The sequence below is a fragment of the Nansenia antarctica genome (genome assembly GCF_963989245.1).
Source record: "Nansenia antarctica genome assembly, chromosome: 10".
NCBI classification, from domain to species: Eukaryota; Metazoa; Chordata; class Actinopteri; order Argentiniformes; family Microstomatidae; genus Nansenia; species Nansenia antarctica.
Genome location: NC_137680.1, coordinates 34,780,143 through 34,800,637, shown reverse-complemented (window position 1 = coordinate 34,800,637; position 20,495 = coordinate 34,780,143). Strand labels below are relative to the sequence as shown.

Genomic DNA, 20,495 nt, shown 5'->3' with positions numbered 1-20,495 from the left:
AAGTGGTGTTTTTACAGAATTCAAGGAAAAAGCAGTTTTTATAAAAACTAAAATGTTTTGTGTTGATCCGAAAAATGATCCGATCCGTGACTCAAAAACTGTGACACGATCCGATCTGTGAGTTAGGTGATCCGTTACACCCCTAGTATTCATGTTCATGTAAACCCTTATAACACAGCAGTATTCATGTTCATGTAAACCCTTATAACACAGCAGTATTCAGCTTAGATACAGTTTGACTCAGACAGTTCAGTGGTCTTTCTCTCCTCCACCTGCTGTAAGTGAGGAGCTCCTCCCATCTTAATCCACTGGTAAACTCATTGCGTCATCATCAAAGAATGCCATGGCAACAAAGCTGGCTGCGGACAAACATAGCAAGTTTGTGTTGGACACTCCATAGAGACTAGTAAATCTAGATGTTTAAGATGATGATAAAATATATTTGATTTGATATTCAAGACAAGTTTACTGGTACCAGTAACGTGGCTAATGTGAACAATGACTTTTGAAAAATACATCTTACTCACATCGGGTTTTTTTGCCACTGTCTGTTTCTGGAATGATGGGGAAAGCGAAATAATGAAGTCTAGTCAATTTGATGACTGTTTGACAGCCAAATACAGTACCCCCTTCTCTTCTCTCTCCATCTGCCCTGATATGAACTCTAGATGGGAGCCTTATTGATGCCCTGAAGCTATTGTTTTTCACACGTCTAGTGTTTCTATATGAGAGGGAGGAGGCTAGGAGACAGCACAGCACCACCCAGTAGGGAACCAGGAACTCTAGCGTGTGTGTGTGGAATTTAAGGATGATTTAGAACTCTCTCCTCTCACACTCCTGACTCCTGAAAGACACACACACACACACACACACACACACGCAGTTGGCACTACAGCACCATATACACGTTCCTTGACAGTGACAAAGTGAAATACACACACACACTCATGCACGCACACACACACTCACACACTAATTGAGCCCTGACTTAGAAGTCTGTGCCAGAGAAGAGTATTGGAGTGTCATCAAGCACACAGCGCAGTGACAGCAGAGAACCCTCTCAGCAGAAAACACTGCTGACTCTGTCTAAATAACTGAGCCAATAGAAGAAAGACACCCACAGTACCAGACTGTACCGCAGTTAGAGGTAGAGGGTTTCATCTTGGCTTATTGTCTTGTGCTGCAATCTCAGGAATCGAAGCCTAAGAGTTGTACTCTATTACGCCGAAAACACAGCGCAAGCGTCAACCTCAGCAGCGTGTGTGTGTGGCTCTCACTGCTGTGGCTCTCACTGCTGTGGCTCTCACTGCTGTGGCTCTCACTGCTGTGGCTCTCACTGTTGCAGCTTCCTCACCGGCTGCTGTGTGTCTTCTGTGGCTCTAACTGCGGAGCTGCTACTGCCAGCCCTGTCTCTGTAGATTGAGTTTTGCCTGCAACGCGGCACACAGAAAAAATATGCAAGAGTCCTAATCTCTAGATGGCGTGTCGCTATATGGCTGCTCTAACCCGTTAACACGGGCGCCGAAATGAAACGCACACGCGCTGCTGAGGTTGACGCTTGCAGTAATGTGACGTCACAATAAAACAATGAAACTTGAGGAGAGCGGAGTTAGCTCTAGACACCAGTGGAATCGTATGACACAATCTAAGTGTTTAACCTCTGACCTCTGCCCTCCCTCCCCTGCAGGAAGCGGAGCGTGAAGTCTGTGGCCGAGTTACGAGAGGAGGTGCTCTCTCTGCACCACGTCTGGAGGGGGCGCTGTGGAGTCCTGCTGTTCCTCTACTCTGTCATCCTCACCAAGGTAACACACACACTCTGTCATCCTGACCACGGTAACACACACACTCTGTCATCCTCACCAAGGTAACACACTCACTCTGTCATCCTCACCAAGGTAACACACTCACTCTGTCATCCTCACCAAGGTAACACACACACTCTGTCATCCTGACCAAGGTAACACACTCACTCTGTCATCCTCACCAAGGTAACACACTCACTCTGTCATCCTCACAAAGGTAACACACTCACTCTGTCATCCTCACCAAGGTAACACGCTCACTCTGTCATCCTCACCAAGGTAACACACTCACTCTGTCATCCTCACCAAGGTAACACACTCACTCTGTCATCCTCACCAAGGTAACACACACACTCTGTCATCCTGACCAAGGTAACACACTCACTCTGTCATCCTCACCAAGGTAACACACACACTCTGTCATCCTCCCCAAGGTAACACACACTCTGTCATCCTCACCAAGGTAACACACCGCACGCGCGTGACAGCATGCGTGCATCCGTAAGTGTGTGCGTGCATATGAGACTGATCCCTATCCATGTGTTTAGGGCGATTTAAACCATTTTCAAATGAAAGGCCAGCCAGGTAGTTTTGTGTGTTGCTGCCCCCCGCTGGCCACATTGAACATATGAAAACAGGCATGCTTATATGTTTATAACAGCGCCAACCAGATGCATATCCATATTGTATATTGTAAACAAACCAAAGGGAAATAGGCACGGAAAGGCCCAGTGTCGTACCTGACACTATGTGACAGGGTCTGATGAAAGGTCCCCAACTAGGGCAACGTCAGTGTTTTCAACATTATGAAAGGGTTGATTGTGAGCTTTCAAATGATGTCATACATTTGAAATCTGAAACAAGTTGAAGAAGTTATGCATATTTTAATGTTGATACCCGCCAAATCAACGAGCCAAGAAAATCGGCCTCAATGTATGTGTATATTATTATAGTCCATAATGCATCTAGTGGGACTTGTGTAATTCCTTCCCATCCCATCTGGGCATCAAAGCTCTAATAAAAAAAGAAGACAGTTTTAAATGACACACACAGTGCAGGTGACTCGCTTCAAGTTCTCATCTCTCAGAACATCTTACCACGTCATTCTGTAAGACAAATTTCAGGTCAAATGCAGTTCGTGAATGAATCATTATTTTTGATTCCACAAAACATTACCGTTCATTACAGAAGCATTTACCTTTTCTATAATATCTCTAACAAGCTAGCACTTGTTTGGCTAGCGTATTAAACACACACACACCAAATAACAAACAACACCACGCTAACACGCTAACAAAAACCAAACAAACAAGCTTCTAACAAAGCTAGATAGCTAACACCTGTGTGGCTAGCCTAGTAAACACTGACAGAGTTTAGCATGTAACTCACTACATAGTTAACAAACTAACACGTTTGGCTATGCCATGTAACTGACTGTCGGTGTGTCTGCAACAAACATACAAACCTGGGGCCGATTCCTAGAAGCGCGATTAACTCTGATCCAGGTTTAAATCAGATCCCGGCGCTAATTTCAGCTTGCGTTCAGTTCCATCAATGTGGCTCAAATAATTTGCTGCTTGGTTGCTATGCAACCAATCCTTCTGAGTAATTCTGGTCGCGAGCAGGTTTAGAGGCTGGTTTAGGTAATACAATCAAAACTGTCTCGCAGGCGGAAATTATATCCCGAACAACAGTTCCGTCAAGTGTCTTTTAGGAAATATTAGTTCCCACTTTTTACAAGATAGATAGATAGATAGTTTGACTGTGTGATAGATAGATAATTAGATATTTTGAAAGTGTGATCGATAGATAGATAGATAGATAGATAGATAACTTGATATTTTGAAAGTGTGATAGATAAATTAAAAATTATATAAAAAATAGGTATGTCTATTGTAGAATCAGCTTGTCGGTAAAACGATGGAATGGATCAATCTATTGAGGATTGTGATCTTACATGCGTTGTGTCATCTCAGGATAGATTAGGTGCAGCATACACGATTGACAAGGAAATAGAATGTTCAACACGGGTCGGAATCTCTGTTCTTGATTTATTAAGACAGTCAGCGAATGGTCCATCAGCACAGTATCTCAGCATCGGCATTCAATGACCATTCCACGACATTCAACGACATCATTATGACATACAGACAGGCTTAAATACTCTCTCGACCACCCTCTATCTGTGCCCTGGCGCCTAACCCCCAAGGTCGTTAAGATAACAACCTCTCGAGTCTGCATATTGTGGCGTTATTGCTACCTCTGAAGAGCAGGCTGACCTGGAAGAAACAGAATGTGTGTGTCTAAGTGTGTGGGTATGTGTTATGTGTGTGTCTGAGTGACATGAGAATAGAGTGTGTGTGTGTGTGTGTGTGTGTGTGTGTGTGTGTATGTGTTATGTGTATGTCTGAGTGACATAAGCCTATATGTTTCTAGAAAACCCCATAAGATCTAACACTATGAACTTGCATTGCCATCATCACAGCGGTGTGGTTGGCGCAGGGGTTAAGGCAGCCAGCTAGAGGTCCGAAAGTTGCCATTTCGAAACTTGATGTAATTTAATGTTTTTTGTTTTATTTTTACATTAACTGAAGCCTTCATGCAAATTGATTTACAATTCTGTCTAAGTGAATCATCTATCCATCAGTAATCGTAGGAAAAAATAACCTATGCCAAATCCAGGGTCCAGTTAGAAGAACATAATTTACTACTCAGAAAGGCTTTAATCGTGTCAGTTCTTGTAAATTACCCTGCACCATCATTTTATAGCCTACATACCTTTTTAGATGAGATTTTAGATTAGATTCAGACAACGAAATGCAGTAAAAAGTGTGTCAGAAGAGGGATTTGAACCACCGTCTTAAAATGACGAATAAATACTATGGCAGCGGTTAATACCACTAGGCCATCATGACGATATGACTGTATGTAGCCTGCTGCTGATATCACCACAGTAGTAAATATTCATTTATTAAAATATGAACATATAACAATAACTGGGGCTAGTATGACCGACGCATTTAATCGGTCAGCAATTTCTTGCCAAACCATTTCCCTCGCCTTGTTAATTGCGGCAGTACTGCACTATTTTACAATCAATAAGATCAATAAGTAGGAGTGCTGCGCAAAAAGTAGGACCGCTGTGGAGTGTAGTATCTTCATTTCGACAGTTTGACTCTTCGGGGCTCTTTATGTCTGCGTGCACACGCCCATATCAAGGATTTCCAAGCCGGTGTTCTGTGAACACTGATGACACAAGGCTGATCCTTGTTCAAGGAATCACCTGAGGCTTGAATCCCAATCACGAGTTGCCTGAACGCGGCTTTTATTTTAACCCCCCTGTACCCCCCTGTACATACACACAGCTTAGTAAACAACGCATGTCACTCACTTACCCAAAAACAAAGAAGAAGATGTAATAACAGACCAGTCCCGTGAATAGTATGTTGATCGACAAAACTTTCTCTGTGGATAGATGGCAGCAGTCTTGTTAACAAACAGACAGGCACATATGGCTATTTATGAGGAAGTGGGTCGGTCGAGTACCGAACGGGACATACCCACTCAAACAAAACATTTGGAGAAAAAAAATACTACCCCCACCCAAGTTTGCTAACTAACTGTAGGTATTTAGTGAATGTAAATCTGTTGGTTATGATATCGAGTGGGTTCTTCATCGCTTCAATTTGGCCAAAAACCGAAAAAATGTATAATTCACAACCAGACTTGTTTGGCTCGATTGCGAGGTTTCACAATTCCCGACATGCAGACCTTTTCACCAAGCCTCTTCACCACCAAGCCGTGGTGCTCTTCAGAAAATGCTTTGTTAGGACTAATACAAGCACCCTTCACTCTTCAAGCACGTTCTTCATCATGTGATCTCATTCCTTGCAGGCTATACTGATTTATCATCATGGCTGTCAGCGCTATGCTACAGCTAAATTCTACATACTGGACCTTTTCTTTAAGGAGGATGTGTATGTATAAACTCTGTGTGTGTGTGTTTAGGGTATAGAGAACATAAGGAATGAGATTGAGGATCTGACGGAGCCTCTGATAGACCCAGTTTACGGCCACGGCAGGTACAAGCTTTTTACCCTCTGACTAGTTAACTACCATGACTAACCTAGTTAACCTCCCTGACTAACCTAGTTAACTACCCTGACTAACCTAGTTAACTACACTGACTAACCTAGTTAACTACCCTGACTAACCTAGTTAACCTCCCTGACTAACCTAGTTAACTACCCTGACTAACCTAGTTAACCTCCCTGACTAACCTAGTTAACTACCCTGACTAACCTAGTTAACTACCCTGACTAACCTAGTTAACTACCTGACTAACCTAGTTAACTACCCTGACTAACCTAGTTAACTACCTGACTAACCTAGTTAACTACCTGACTAACCTAGTTAACTACCCTGACTAACCTAGTTAACTACCCTGACTAACCTAGTTAACTACCCTGACTAACCTAGTTAACTACCTGACTAACCTAGTTAACCTCCCTGACTAACCTAGTTAACTACCCTGACTAACCTGGTTAACTACCCTGACTAACCTAGTTAACCTCCCTGACTAACCTAGTTAACTACCCTGACTAACCTGGTTAACTACCCTGACTAACCTAGTTAACTACCATGACTAACCTAGTTAACTACCCTGACTAACCTAGTTAACTACCTGACTAACCTAGTTAACTACCATGACTAACCTAGTTAACTACCCTGACTAACCTAGTTAACCTCCCTGACTAACCTAGTTAACTACCCTGACTAACCTAGTTAACTACCCTGACTAACCTAGTTAACTACCCTGACTAACCTAGTTAACTACCCTGACTAACATAGTTAACTACCCTGACTAACCTAGTTAACTACCCTGACTAACCTAGTTAACTACCTGACTAACCTAGTTAACTACCCTGACTAACCTAGTTAACTACCCTGACTAACCTAGTTAACTACCCTGACTAACCTAGTTAACTACCTGACTAACCTAGTTAACTACCCTGACTAACCTAGTTAACCTCCCTGACTAACCTAGTTAACTACCCTGACTAACCTGGTTAACTACCCTGACTAACCTAGTTAACTACCCTGACTAACCTAGTTAACTACCCTGACTAACCTAGTTAACCTCCCTGACTAACCTAGTTAACTACCCTGACTAACCTAGTTAACCTCCCTGACTAACCTAGTTAACTACCCTGACTAACCTAGTTAACTACCTGACTAACCTAGTTAACTACCCTGACTAACCTAGTTAACTACCTGACTAACCTAGTTAACTACCCTGACTAACCTAGTTAACTACCCTGACTAACCTAGTTAACTACCCTGACTAACCTAGTTAACTACCTGACTAACCTAGTTAACTACCCTGACTAACCTAGTTAACCTCCCTGACTAACCTAGTTAACTACCTGACTAACCTAGTTAACTACCCTGACTAACCTAGTTAACCTCCCTGACTAACCTAGTTAACTACCCTGACTAACCTGGTTAACTACCCTGACTAACCTAGTTAACTACCCTGACTAACCTAGTTAACTACCCTGACTAACCTAGTTAACTACCCTGACTAACCTAGTTAACTACCCTGACTAACCTAGTTAACTACCCTGACTAACCTAGTTAACTACCCTGACTAACCTAGTTAACTACCTGACTAACCTAGTTAACTACCATGACTAACCTAGTTAACTACCCTGACTAACCTAGTTAACTACCCTGACTAACCAAGTTAACTACCTGACTAACCTAGTTAACTACCCTGACTAACCTAGTTAACTACCCTGACTAACCTAGTTAACTACCCTGACTAACCTAGTTAACTACCCTGACTAACCTAGTTAACCTCCCTGACTAACCTAGTTAACTACCCTGACTAACCTAGTTAACTACCCTGACTAACCTAGTTAACCTCCCTGACTAACCTAGTTAACTACCATGACTAACCTAGTTAACTACCATGACTAACCTAGTAAACTACCCTGACTAACCTAGTTAACCTCCCTGACTAACCTAGTTAACTACCCTGACTAACCTAGTTAACTACCATGACTAACCTAGTTAACTACCCTGACTAACCTAGTTAACTACCATGACTAACCTAGTTAACCACCCTGACTAACCTAGTTAACCTCCCTGACTAACCTAGTTAACTACCCTGACTAACCTAGTTAACCTCCCTGACTAACCTAGTTAACTACCCTGACTAACCTAGTTAACTACCCTGACTAACCTAGTTAACTACCTGACTAACCTAGTTAACCTCCCTGACTAACCTAGTTAACTACCCTGACTAACCTAGTTAACCTCTCTGACTAACCTAGTTAACTACCCTGACTAACCTAGTTAACTACCCTGACTAACCTAGTTAACCTCCCTGACTAACCTAGTTAACTACCCTGACTAACCTAGTTACCTACCCTGACTAACCTAGTTAACCTCCCTGACTAACCTAGTTAACTACCCTGACTAACCTAGTTAACTACCCTGACTAACCTAGTTAACCTCCCTGACTAACCTAGTTAACTACCTGACTAACCTAGTTAACTACCTGACTAACCTAGTTAACTACCCTGACTAACCTAGTTAACTACCTGACTAACCTAGTTAACTACCCTGACTAACCTAGTTAACCTCCCTGACTAACCTAGTTAACTACCCTGACTAACCTAGTTAACTACCCTGACTAACCTAGTTAACCTCCCTGACTAACCTAGTTAACCTCCCTGACTAACCTAGTTAACCTCCCTGACTAACCTAGTTAACTACCCTGACTAACCTAGTTAACCTCTCTGACTAACCTAGTTAACTACCATGACTAACCTAGTTAACTACCCTGACTAACCTAGTTAACTACCATGACTAACCTAGTTAACCTCCCTGACTAACCTAGTTAACTACCCTGACTAACCTAGTTAACTACCCTGACTAACCTAGTTAACCTCCCTGACTAACCTATTTAACTACCCTGACTAACCTAGTTAACTACCATGACTAACCTAGTTAACTACCGTGACTAACCTAGTTAACCTCCCTGACTAACCTAGTTAACTACCTGACTAACCTAGTTAACTACCCTGACTAACCTAGTTAACCTCCCTGACTAACCTAGTTAACTACCCTGACTAACCTAGTTAACCTCCCTGACTAACCTAGTTAACTACCCTGACTAACCTAGTTAACTACCCTGACTAACCTAGTTAACCTCCCTGACTACCCTAGTTAACTACCCTGACTAACCTAGTTAACCTCCATGACTAACCTAGTTAACTACCCCGACTAACCTAGTTAACCTCCCTGACTAACCTAGTTAACTACCCTGACTAACCTAGTTAACTACCCTGACTAACCTAGTTAACTACCCTGACTAACCTAGTTAACCTCCCTGACTAACCTAGTTAACTACCCTGACTAACCTAGTTAACCTCCCTGACTAACCTAGTTAACTACCCTGACTAACCTAGTTAACTACCCTGACTAACCTAGTTAACTACCCTGACTAACCTAGTTAACTACCCTGACTAACCTAGTTAACCTCCCTGACTAACCTAGTTAACTACCCTGACTAACCTAGTTAACTACCCTGACTAACCTAGTTAACTACCATGACTAACCTAGTTAACTACCCTGACTAACCTAGTTAACTACCCTGACTAACCTAGTTAACTACCCTGACTAACCTAGTTAACCTCCCTGACTAACCTAGTTAACTACCCTGACTAACCTAGTTAACCTCCCTGACTAACCTAGTTAACTACCCTGACTAACCTAGTTAACTACCCTGACTAACCTAGTTAACCTCCCTGACTAACCTAGTTAACTACCCTGACTAACCTAGTTAACCTCCATGACTAACCTAGTTAACTACCCCGACTAACCTAGTTAACCTCCCTGACTAACCTAGTTAACTACCCTGACTAACCTAGTTAACTACCCTGACTAACCTAGTTAACTACCCTGACTAACCTAGTTAACCTCCCTGACTAAACTAGTTAACTACCCTGACTAACCTAGTTAACTACCCTGACTAACCTAGTTAACTACCCTGACTAACCTAGTTAACTACCCTGACTAACCTAGTTAACTACCCTGACTAACCTAGTTAACTACCCTGACTAACCTAGTTAACTACCCTGACTAACCTAGTTAACTACCTGACTAACCTAGTTAACTACCATGACTAACCTAGTTAACTACCCTGACTAACCTAGTTAACTACCCTGACTAACCTAGTTAACTACCTGACTAACCTAGTTAACTACCCTGACTAACCTAGTTAACTACCCTGACTAACCTAGTTAACTACCCTGACTAACCTAGTTAACTACCCTGACTAACCTAGTTAACCTCCCTGACTAACCTAGTTAACTACCCTGACTAACCTAGTTAACTACCCTGACTAACCTAGTTAACCTCCCTGACTAACCTAGTTAACTACCATGACTAACCTAGTTAACTACCATGACTAACCTAGTTAACTACCCTGACTAACCTAGTTAACCTCCCTGACTAACCTAGTTAACTACCCTGACTAACCTAGTTAACTACCATGACTAACCTAGTTAACTACCCTGACTAACCTAGTTAACTACCATGACTAACCTAGTTAACCACCCTGACTAACCTAGTTAACCTCCCTGACTAACCTAGTTAACTACCCTGACTAACCTAGTTAACCTCCCTGACTAACCTAGTTAACTACCCTGACTAACCTAGTTAACTACCCTGACTAACCTAGTTAACTACCTGACTAACCTAGTTAACCTCCCTGACTAACCTAGTTAACTACCCTGACTAACCTAGTTAACCTCTCTGACTAACCTAGTTAACTACCCTGACTAACCTAGTTAACTACCCTGACTAACCTAGTTAACCTCCCTGACTAACCTAGTTAACTACCCTGACTAACCTAGTTACCTACCCTGACTAACCTAGTTAACCTCCCTGACTAACCTAGTTAACTACCCTGACTAACCTAGTTAACTACCCTGACTAACCTAGTTAACCTCCCTGACTAACCTAGTTAACTACCTGACTAACCTAGTTAACTACCTGACTAACCTAGTTAACTACCCTGACTAACCTAGTTAACTACCTGACTAACCTAGTTAACTACCCTGACTAACCTAGTTAACCTCCCTGACTAACCTAGTTAACTACCCTGACTAACCTAGTTAACTACCCTGACTAACCTAGTTAACCTCCCTGACTAACCTAGTTAACCTCCCTGACTAACCTAGTTAACCTCCCTGACTAACCTAGTTAACTACCCTGACTAACCTAGTTAACCTCTCTGACTAACCTAGTTAACTACCATGACTAACCTAGTTAACTACCCTGACTAACCTAGTTAACTACCATGACTAACCTAGTTAACCTCCCTGACTAACCTAGTTAACTACCCTGACTAACCTAGTTAACTACCCTGACTAACCTAGTTAACCTCCCTGACTAACCTATTTAACTACCCTGACTAACCTAGTTAACTACCATGACTAACCTAGTTAACTACCGTGACTAACCTAGTTAACCTCCCTGACTAACCTAGTTAACTACCTGACTAACCTAGTTAACTACCCTGACTAACCTAGTTAACCTCCCTGACTAACCTAGTTAACTACCCTGACTAACCTAGTTAACCTCCCTGACTAACCTAGTTAACTACCCTGACTAACCTAGTTAACTACCCTGACTAACCTAGTTAACCTCCCTGACTACCCTAGTTAACTACCCTGACTAACCTAGTTAACCTCCATGACTAACCTAGTTAACTACCCCGACTAACCTAGTTAACCTCCCTGACTAACCTAGTTAACTACCCTGACTAACCTAGTTAACTACCCTGACTAACCTAGTTAACTACCCTGACTAACCTAGTTAACCTCCCTGACTAACCTAGTTAACTACCCTGACTAACCTAGTTAACCTCCCTGACTAACCTAGTTAACTACCCTGACTAACCTAGTTAACTACCCTGACTAACCTAGTTAACTACCCTGACTAACCTAGTTAACTACCCTGACTAACCTAGTTAACCTCCCTGACTAACCTAGTTAACTACCCTGACTAACCTAGTTAACTACCCTGACTAACCTAGTTAACTACCATGACTAACCTAGTTAACTACCCTGACTAACCTAGTTAACTACCCTGACTAACCTAGTTAACTACCCTGACTAACCTAGTTAACCTCCCTGACTAACCTAGTTAACTACCCTGACTAACCTAGTTAACCTCCCTGACTAACCTAGTTAACTACCCTGACTAACCTAGTTAACTACCCTGACTAACCTAGTTAACCTCCATGACTAACCTAGTTAACTACCCCGACTAACCTAGTTAACCTCCCTGACTAACCTAGTTAACTACCCTGACTAACCTAGTTAACTACCCTGACTAACCTAGTTAACTACCCTGACTAACCTAGTTAACCTCCCTGACTAAACTAGTTAACTACCCTGACTAACCTAGTTAACTACCCTGACTAACCTAGTTAACCTCCCTGACTAACCTAGTTAACTACCCTGACTAACCTAGTTAACCTCCCTGACTAACCTAGTTAACTACCCTGACTAACCTAGTTAACTACCCTGACTAACCTAGTTAACCTCCCTGACTAACCTAGTTCACTACCCTGACTAACCTAGTTAACTACCCTGACTAACCTAGTTAACCTCCCTGACTAACCTAGTTAACTACCCTGACTAACCTAGTTAACCTCCCTGACTAACCTAGTTAACCTCCCTGACTAACCTAGTTAACTACCCTGACTAACCTAGTTAACCTCCCTGACTAACCTAGTTAACCTCCCTGACTAACCTAGTTAACTACCCTGACTAACCTAGTTAACTACCATGACTAACCTAGTTAACTACCCTGACTAACCTAGTTAACCTCCCTGACTAACCTAGTTAACTACCCTGACTAACCTAGTTAACTACCTGACTAACCTAGTTAACCTCCCTGACTAACCTAGTTAACCTCCCTGACTAACCTAGTTAACCTCCCTGACTAACCTAGTTAACTACCCTGACTAACCTAGTTAACTACCATGACTAACCTAGTTAACTACCATGACTAACCTAGTTAACTACCCTGACTAACCTAGTTAACTACCCTGACTCACCTAGTTAACCTCCCTGACTAACCTAGTTAACTACCCTGACTAACCTAGTTAACTACCCTGACTAACCTAGTTAACCTCCCTGACTAACCTAGTTAACTACCCTGACTAACCTAGTTAACTACCCTGGCTAACCTAGTTAACCTCCCTGACTAACCTAGTTAACTACCCTGACTAACCTAGTTAACCTCCCTGACTAACCTAGTTAACTACCCTGACTAACCTAGTTAACTACCCTGACTAACCTAGTTAACTACCATGACTAACCTAGTTAACTACCCTGACTAACCTAGTTAACTACCCTGACTAACCTAGTTAACTACCCTGACTAACCTAGTTAACCTCCCTGACTAACCTAGTTAACTACCCTGACTAACCTAGTTAACCTCCCTGACTAACCTAGTTAACTACCCTGACTAACCTAGTTAACTACCCTGACTAACCTAGTTAACCTCCCTGACTAACCTAGTTAACTACCCTGACTAACCTAGTTAACCTCCATGACTAACCTAGTTAACTACCCCGACTAACCTAGTTAACCTCCCTGACTAACCTAGTTAACTACCCTGACTAACCTAGTTAACTACCCTGACTAACCTAGTTAACTACCCTGACTAACCTAGTTAACCTCCCTGACTAAACTAGTTAACTACCCTGACTAACCTAGTTAACTACCCTGACTAACCTAGTTAACCTCCCTGACTAACCTAGTTAACTACCCTGACTAACCTAGTTAACCTCCCTGACTAACCTAGTTAACTACCCTGACTAACCTAGTTAACTACCCTGACTAACCTAGTTAACCTCCCTGACTAACCTAGTTCACTACCCTGACTAACCTAGTTAACTACCCTGACTAACCTAGTTAACCTCCCTGACTAACCTAGTTAACTACCCTGACTAACCTAGTTAACCTCCCTGACTAACCTAGTTAACCTCCCTGACTAACCTAGTTAACTACCCTGACTAACCTAGTTAACCTCCCTGACTAACCTAGTTAACCTCCCTGACTAACCTAGTTAACTACCCTGACTAACCTAGTTAACTACCATGACTAACCTAGTTAACTACCCTGACTAACCTAGTTAACCTCCCTGACTAACCTAGTTAACTACCCTGACTAACCTAGTTAACTACCTGACTAACCTAGTTAACCTCCCTGACTAACCTAGTTAACCTCCCTGACTAACCTAGTTAACCTCCCTGACTAACCTAGTTAACTACCCTGACTAACCTAGTTAACTACCATGACTAACCTAGTTAACTACCATGACTAACCTAGTTAACTACCCTGACTAACCTAGTTAACTACCCTGACTCACCTAGTTAACCTCCCTGACTAACCTAGTTAACTACCCTGACTAACCTAGTTAACTACCCTGACTAACCTAGTTAACCTCCCTGACTAACCTAGTTAACTACCCTGACTAACCTAGTTAACTACCCTGGCTAACCTAGTTAACCTCCCTGACTAACCTAGTTAACTATCCTGACTAACCTAGTTAACCTCCCTGACTAACCTAGTTAACTACCCTGACTAACCTAGTTAACTACCCTGACTAAACTAGTTAACTACCCTGACTAACCTAGTTAATTAACTGACTAACCTACTTAACTACCCTAACTAACCTCTGGACTCTCTCCATTGCCTCCATTTATGTCTGCTAGATTTATTGTTTTTCAATCATGTATTTGTCATTTGTCTATTTGTCTATCTCTCTCTCTAGTCAGAGCCTAGTTAACCTCCTAGTGATGGGCCATGCAGTGTCCAACGTGTGGGACGGAGACCGGGAGTGTTCGGGGATGAGTAAGTCCTCCACCTCTCCTACACTACAGTCACTGCGCTTAAAACACTGGGTCAACACATTTATCCCAGATGAGTGTAACTGTCATTAGGACAGCTGGTTTTAGTTCTGATGTTTGTTTCTATATCCAGTGGGAGAAATAAGTATTCAACACATAACATTTCACATCACATGAAATTTAGACCACACATTGGTATTAACTCAATTAAACTGCACAGCTAAAGAAATTGGAAACACTCCAATCCATTAAAAAAAGTTCTGTGCAATAAAGGGGAATGACACAGGAGAGAAGTATTGAACACAATAACTGAAATGTATTTAGTACTTGGTGGGGAAGCCTTGGTTTCCAATGACGGGTTCAAGACGCTTCCAGTACAAAAAAAAAGAATCTCTAACAGTGATCAGGTGGGATTTTGGCCCATTCTTCAACACAGACAGTCTCTAAATCTTGAAGATTCCCGGGGGCCCGCTGGTGAATCAGTTCCTTCCACAAATCTTCTATTGGATTTAAGTCTGGCGATCGACTAGGCCAGTCCAACAACTTTATTTTCTTCCTCTTGAACCAATTAAGAGTCTCCTTTGCAGTAGGTTTTGGATGGTTGTCTTGCTGGAAGGTCCACCCGCGTCTCATCCTCATCATCCTGGTGGATGGCAACAGATTCCTCTAAAAAATGTCCCTGTACATGGCTCCATTCATGTTCATACCATAATGCTTCCACCTCCGAACTTCACTGTAGGTATGGTATTTTTAGGATCATATGCAGAGCCATTTCTTCTCCAAACATTGTATCGTATTGTTGCCAAAAAGTTAGATTTGTCTCGTCTGACCAGACTATATTCTCCCAGTAATCTACAGGCTTCTCCAAATTTTCTGTAGCAAACTTCAAACGAGCTTCAACATGCCTTTTCTTCAGTAATGTAGTAGTCTTCAACATGCCTTTTCTTCAGTAATGTAGTAGTCTTCCAGGGGGATCACAAACGGATACCGTGCCAGTGGAGTGCATTACCTGTTGTTTTCTTTGAGACAACTGTACCCGCTGCTTCCAGGTCTTTCTGGAGCTCTGGAATTCTTGCAGGAAAGCTTGGTGACAAATGATTTGTTTACTTGCATTGAGTTGTGGGAAACCCTTTCTCAAATAGTGGACGTACTTACTCACCAACATGCACTAACCCAGCTGATTCTAATTAGCACAGGTAGGAGAACTCATTAGTGGCATACGATGATGTAGTGCTTTTTCTTGCTGTCTTCAATACTTTTTTCCTGTGTCATTCCACTTTATTGCTCATAGCTTTTTTATGTATTAGAATGTTACAATTTCTTTAGCTGTGTAGTTTTATTGAGTTAATACCAATGTCTGGTCTAAATGTCATGTGAAAAGTTGCAATGGAAATATGATGAATTTAAAAATTGTTGATGTGTTGAATACTTGTTTCCCCTACTGTATGTAACTGTTGTACCGTATGTGTGTATATCGTTTGTTATGCAAGTTATTTTACTGTAACTTTGTTCCCCCTGATGCTGTCGAAACAGGTCTCGGAAAAAATATATTTTATCTCAATGAGAGAAACCTGTATAAATAAAGGTTAAATAAATAAAATAAATAAACACTGAGTTCTTCAACCAACCTCCAGGGGGCAGTGATCCACCATATTACTTACACAAAGTCATCATCATATTAAATTATGTTTGTATTGTTGTTACATGTTCTAATGATGTATGTTTATATTACTGTGCGCAGTATAATACCAAGTGGGCTCACATTCTCTTTCTCTTTCTCCCTCTCCCCATCCCTCTCCTCTCTCTCTCTCTCTCCCTCTCCTATAGAGCTTCATGGTATCCATAACCAAGCATCAGTAGGCTTCCTCACGCTCATGGAGTCACTACGCTACTGCAAGGTAGGAACACACACACACAAAATAAGGCTGTACTTTTAGCCAAGGTTTGTGTGAGATCAGCATCATGTGAGATCATTGTTATGCCCAAACCGTTTGTGCTGTCTTGTTTCTAGTCATGAATGACCGCACAGACAGACAGAGACAGACAGACACCACAGATAAACACAGACTGGAGTGTGTGTAACTGATTCTGGGCAGTGGGACTTCTACCATGTACAGAACACAACCCATTATGTCAGGTCCCGTGTGAAAATATGTGTTTGGAAAGGGATAATACTAACCAAATGTCCCTAAACACCCTGTTCTGTCTCTCGCTCTCGCTCTCTCTCCCTCTCACACACATTCACATACAACTGCCAGAATAGATTACTGAGACAGACGGACAACAAGAATGTGCAGAATGGAAGAGGAAGAATGAGGCCTAGACCGATTTCTCACATTTGGGAACCAATCAGAGAAGAGAATAATAGTCAGGCCATGGGTAGGAGGTAAACCAGGCTGGTAGGAGCTAAACCAGGCGGGTAGAGGTTAAACCAGGCGGGTAGGAGGTAAACCAGGCGGGTAGGAGCTAAACCAGGCGGGTGGGAGCTAAACCAGGCGGGTAGGAGGTAAACCAGGCAGGTAGGAGCTAAACCAGGTGGATAGAGGTTAAACCAGGCGGGTAGGAGCTAAACCAGGCGGGTAGGAGCTAAACCAGGCGGGTAGGAGGTAAACCAGGCGGGTAGGAGGTAAACCAGGCGGGTAGGAGGTAAACCAGGCGGGTAGGAGGTAAACCAGGCGGGTAGGAGGTAAACCAGGCAGGTAGGAGGTAAACCAGGCAGGTAGGAGGTAAACCAGGCAGGTAGGAGCTAAACCAGGCAGGTAGGAGCTAAACCAGGCGGGTAGGAGCTAAACCAGGCGGGTAGGAGGTAAACCAGGCAGGTAGGAGGTAAACCAGGCAGGTAGGAGCTAAACCAGGCGGGTAGAGGTTAAACCAGGCGGGTAGGAGGTAAACCAGGCGGGTAGGAGCTAAACCAGGCGGGTGGGAGCTAAACCAGGCGGGTAGGAGGTAAACCAGGCAGGTAGGAGCTAAACCAGGTGGATAGAGGTTAAACCAGGCGGGTAGGAGCTAAACCAGGCGGGTAGGAGCTAAACCAGGCGGGTAGGAGCTAAACCAGGCGGGTAGGAGGTAAACCAGGCAGGTAGGAGGTAAACCAGGCGGGTAGGAGCTAAACCAGGCGGGTAGAGGTTAAACCAGGCGGGTAGGAGGTAAACCAGGCGGGTAGGAGCTAAACCAGGCAGGTAGGAGGTAAACCAGGTGGGTAGGAGGTAAACCAGGCAGGTAGGAGGTAAACCAGGCAGGTAGGAGGTAAACCAGGCAGGTAGGAGCTAAACCAGGCAGGTAGGAGGTAAACCAGGCAGGTAGGAGGTAAACCAGGCAGGTAGGAGCTAAACCAGGCGGGTAGAGGTTAAACCAGGCGGGTAGGAGGTAAACCAGGCGGGTAGGAGGTAAACCAGGCAGGTAGGAGGTAAACCAGGCGGGTAGGAGCTAAACCAGGCAGGTAGGAGCTAAACCAGGCAGGTAGGAGGTAAACCAGGCAGGTAGGAGGTAAACCAGGCGGGTAGGAGGTAAACCAGGCAGGTAGGAGGTAAACCAGGCAGGTAGGAGCTAAACCAGGCGGGTAGAGGTTAAACCAGGCGGGTAGGAGGTAAACCAGGCGGGTAGGAGCTAAACCAGGCGGGTGGGAGCTAAACCAGGCGGGTAGGAGGTAAACCAGGCAGGTAGGAGCTAAACCAGGTGGATAGAGGTTAAACCAGGCGGGTAGGAGCTAAACCAGGCGGGTAGGAGCTAAACCAGGCGGGTAGGAGCTAAACCAGGCGGGTAGGAGGTAAACCAGGCAGGTAGGAGGTAAACCAGGCGGGTAGGAGGTAAACCAGGCAGGTAGAGGTTAAACCAGGCGGGTAGGAGGTAAACCAGGCGGGTAGGAGCTAAACCAGGCAGGTAGGAGGTAAACCAGGCGGGTAGGAGGTAAACCAGGCAGGTAGGAGGTAAACCAGGCAGGTAGGAGGTAAACCAGGCAGGTAGGAGCTAAACCAGGCAGGTAGGAGGTAAACCAGGCAGGTAGGAGGTAAACCAGGCAGGTAGGAGCTAAACCAGGCGGGTAGAGGTTAAACCAGGCGGGTAGGAGGTAAACCAGGCGGGTAGGAGGTAAACCAGGCAGGTAGGAGGTAAACCAGGCGGGTAGGAGCTAAACCAGGCAGGTAGGAGGTAAACCAGGCAGGTAGGAGCTAAACCAGGCGGGTAGAGGTTAAACCAGGCGGGTAGGAGGTAAACCAGGCGGGTAGGAGGTAAACCAGGCAGGTAGGAGGTAAACCAGGCGGGTAGGAGCTAAACCAGGCAGGTAGGAGCTAAACCAGGCAGGTAGGAGGTAAACCAGGCAGGTAGGAGGTAAACCAGGCGGGTAGGAGGTAAACCAGGCAGGTAGGAGGTAAACCAGGCAGGTAGGAGCTAAACCAGGCAGGTAGGAGGTAAACCAGGCAGGTAGGAGGTAAACCAGGCAGGTAGGAGCTAAACCAGGCGGGTAGAGGTTAAACCAGGCGGGTAGGAGGTAAACCAGGCGGGTAGGAGGTAAACCAGGCAGGTAGGAGGTAAACCAGGCGGGTAGGAGCTAAACCAGGCAGGTAGGAGCTAAACCAGGCAGGTAGGAGGTAAACCAGGCAGGTAGGAGGTAAACCAGGCGGGTAGGAGGTAAACCAGGCGGGTAGGAGGTAAACCAGGCAGGTAGGAGCTAAACCAGGCGGGTAGGAGCTAAACCAGGCAGGTAGGAGGTAAACCAGGCAGGTAGAGGTTAAACCAGGCAGGTAGGAGGTAAACCAGGCGGGTAGGAGGTAAACCAGGCGGGTAGGAGGTAAACCAGGCAGGTAGGAGCTAAACCAGGCGGGTAGGAGGTAAACCAGGCAGGTAGGAGCTAAACCAGGCAGGTAGGAGGTAAACCAGGCGGGTAGGAGGTAAACCAGGCGGGTAGGAGGTAAACCAGGCAGGTAGGAGCTAAACCAGGCGGGTAGGAGGTAAACCAGGCAGGTAGGAGCTAAACCAGGCAGGTAGGAGGTAAACCAGGCGGGTAGGAGGTAAACCAGGCGGGTAGGAGGTAAACCAGGCAGGTAGGAGGTAAACCAGGCGGGTAGGAGCTAAACCAGGCAGGTAGAAGGTAAACCAGGCGGGTAGGAGCTAAACCAGGCAGGTAGAGGTTAAACCAGGCAGGTAAGAGGTAAACCAGGCGGGTAGGAGGTAAACCAGTCAGGTAGGAGGTAAACCAGGCATGTAGGAGGTAAACCAGGCGGATAGAGGTTAAACCAGGCGGGTAGGAGCTAAACCAGGCAGGTAGGAGGTAAACCAGGCGGGTAGAGGTTAAACCAGGCGGGTAGGAGGTAAACCAGGCAGGTAGGAGCTAAACCAGGCAGGTAGGAGGTAAACCAGGCAGGTAGGAGCTAAACCAGGCGGGTAGGAGGTAAACCAGGCAGGTAGGAGCTAAACCAGGCGGATAGAGGTTAAACCAGGCGGGTAGGAGCTAAACCAGGCAGGTAGGAGGTAAACCAGGCGGGTAGGAGCTAAACCAGGCAGGTAGGAGCTAAACCAGGCAGGTAGGAGGTAAACCAGGCAGGTAGGAGGTAAACCAGGCAGGTAGAGGTTAAACCAGGCAGGTAGGAGGTAAACCAGGCAGGTAGGAGGTAAACCAGGCGGGTAGGAGCTAAACCAGGCAGGTAGGAGCTAAACCAGGCAGGTAGGAGCTAAACCAGGCAGGTAGGAGCTAAACCAGGCAGGTAGGAGGTAAACCAGGCAGGTAGGAGGTAAACCAGGCAGGTAGGAGGTAAACC

At 44.5% G+C, this 20,495-nt stretch overlaps 1 protein-coding gene across 1 annotated transcript in view; it reads left to right on the top strand.

Annotated features, from left to right (window-relative positions):
- The window catches only part of mindy3 (MINDY lysine 48 deubiquitinase 3), a gene marked incomplete at its 3' end in the record, with an annotated part of 85,939 nt that overhangs the window by 3,231 nt on the left and 62,213 nt on the right, over window positions 1-20,495 (top strand). Inside the window, exons 6-9 of the mRNA XM_080540016.1 lie at window positions 1,688-1,802; window positions 5,811-5,884; window positions 14,667-14,746; window positions 16,570-16,640. Coding sequence (XP_080396142.1) covers window positions 1,688-1,802; window positions 5,811-5,884; window positions 14,667-14,746; window positions 16,570-16,640 — 340 coding nt within the window. The remainder of the gene's footprint in view (window positions 1-1,687; window positions 1,803-5,810; window positions 5,885-14,666; window positions 14,747-16,569; window positions 16,641-20,495) is intronic.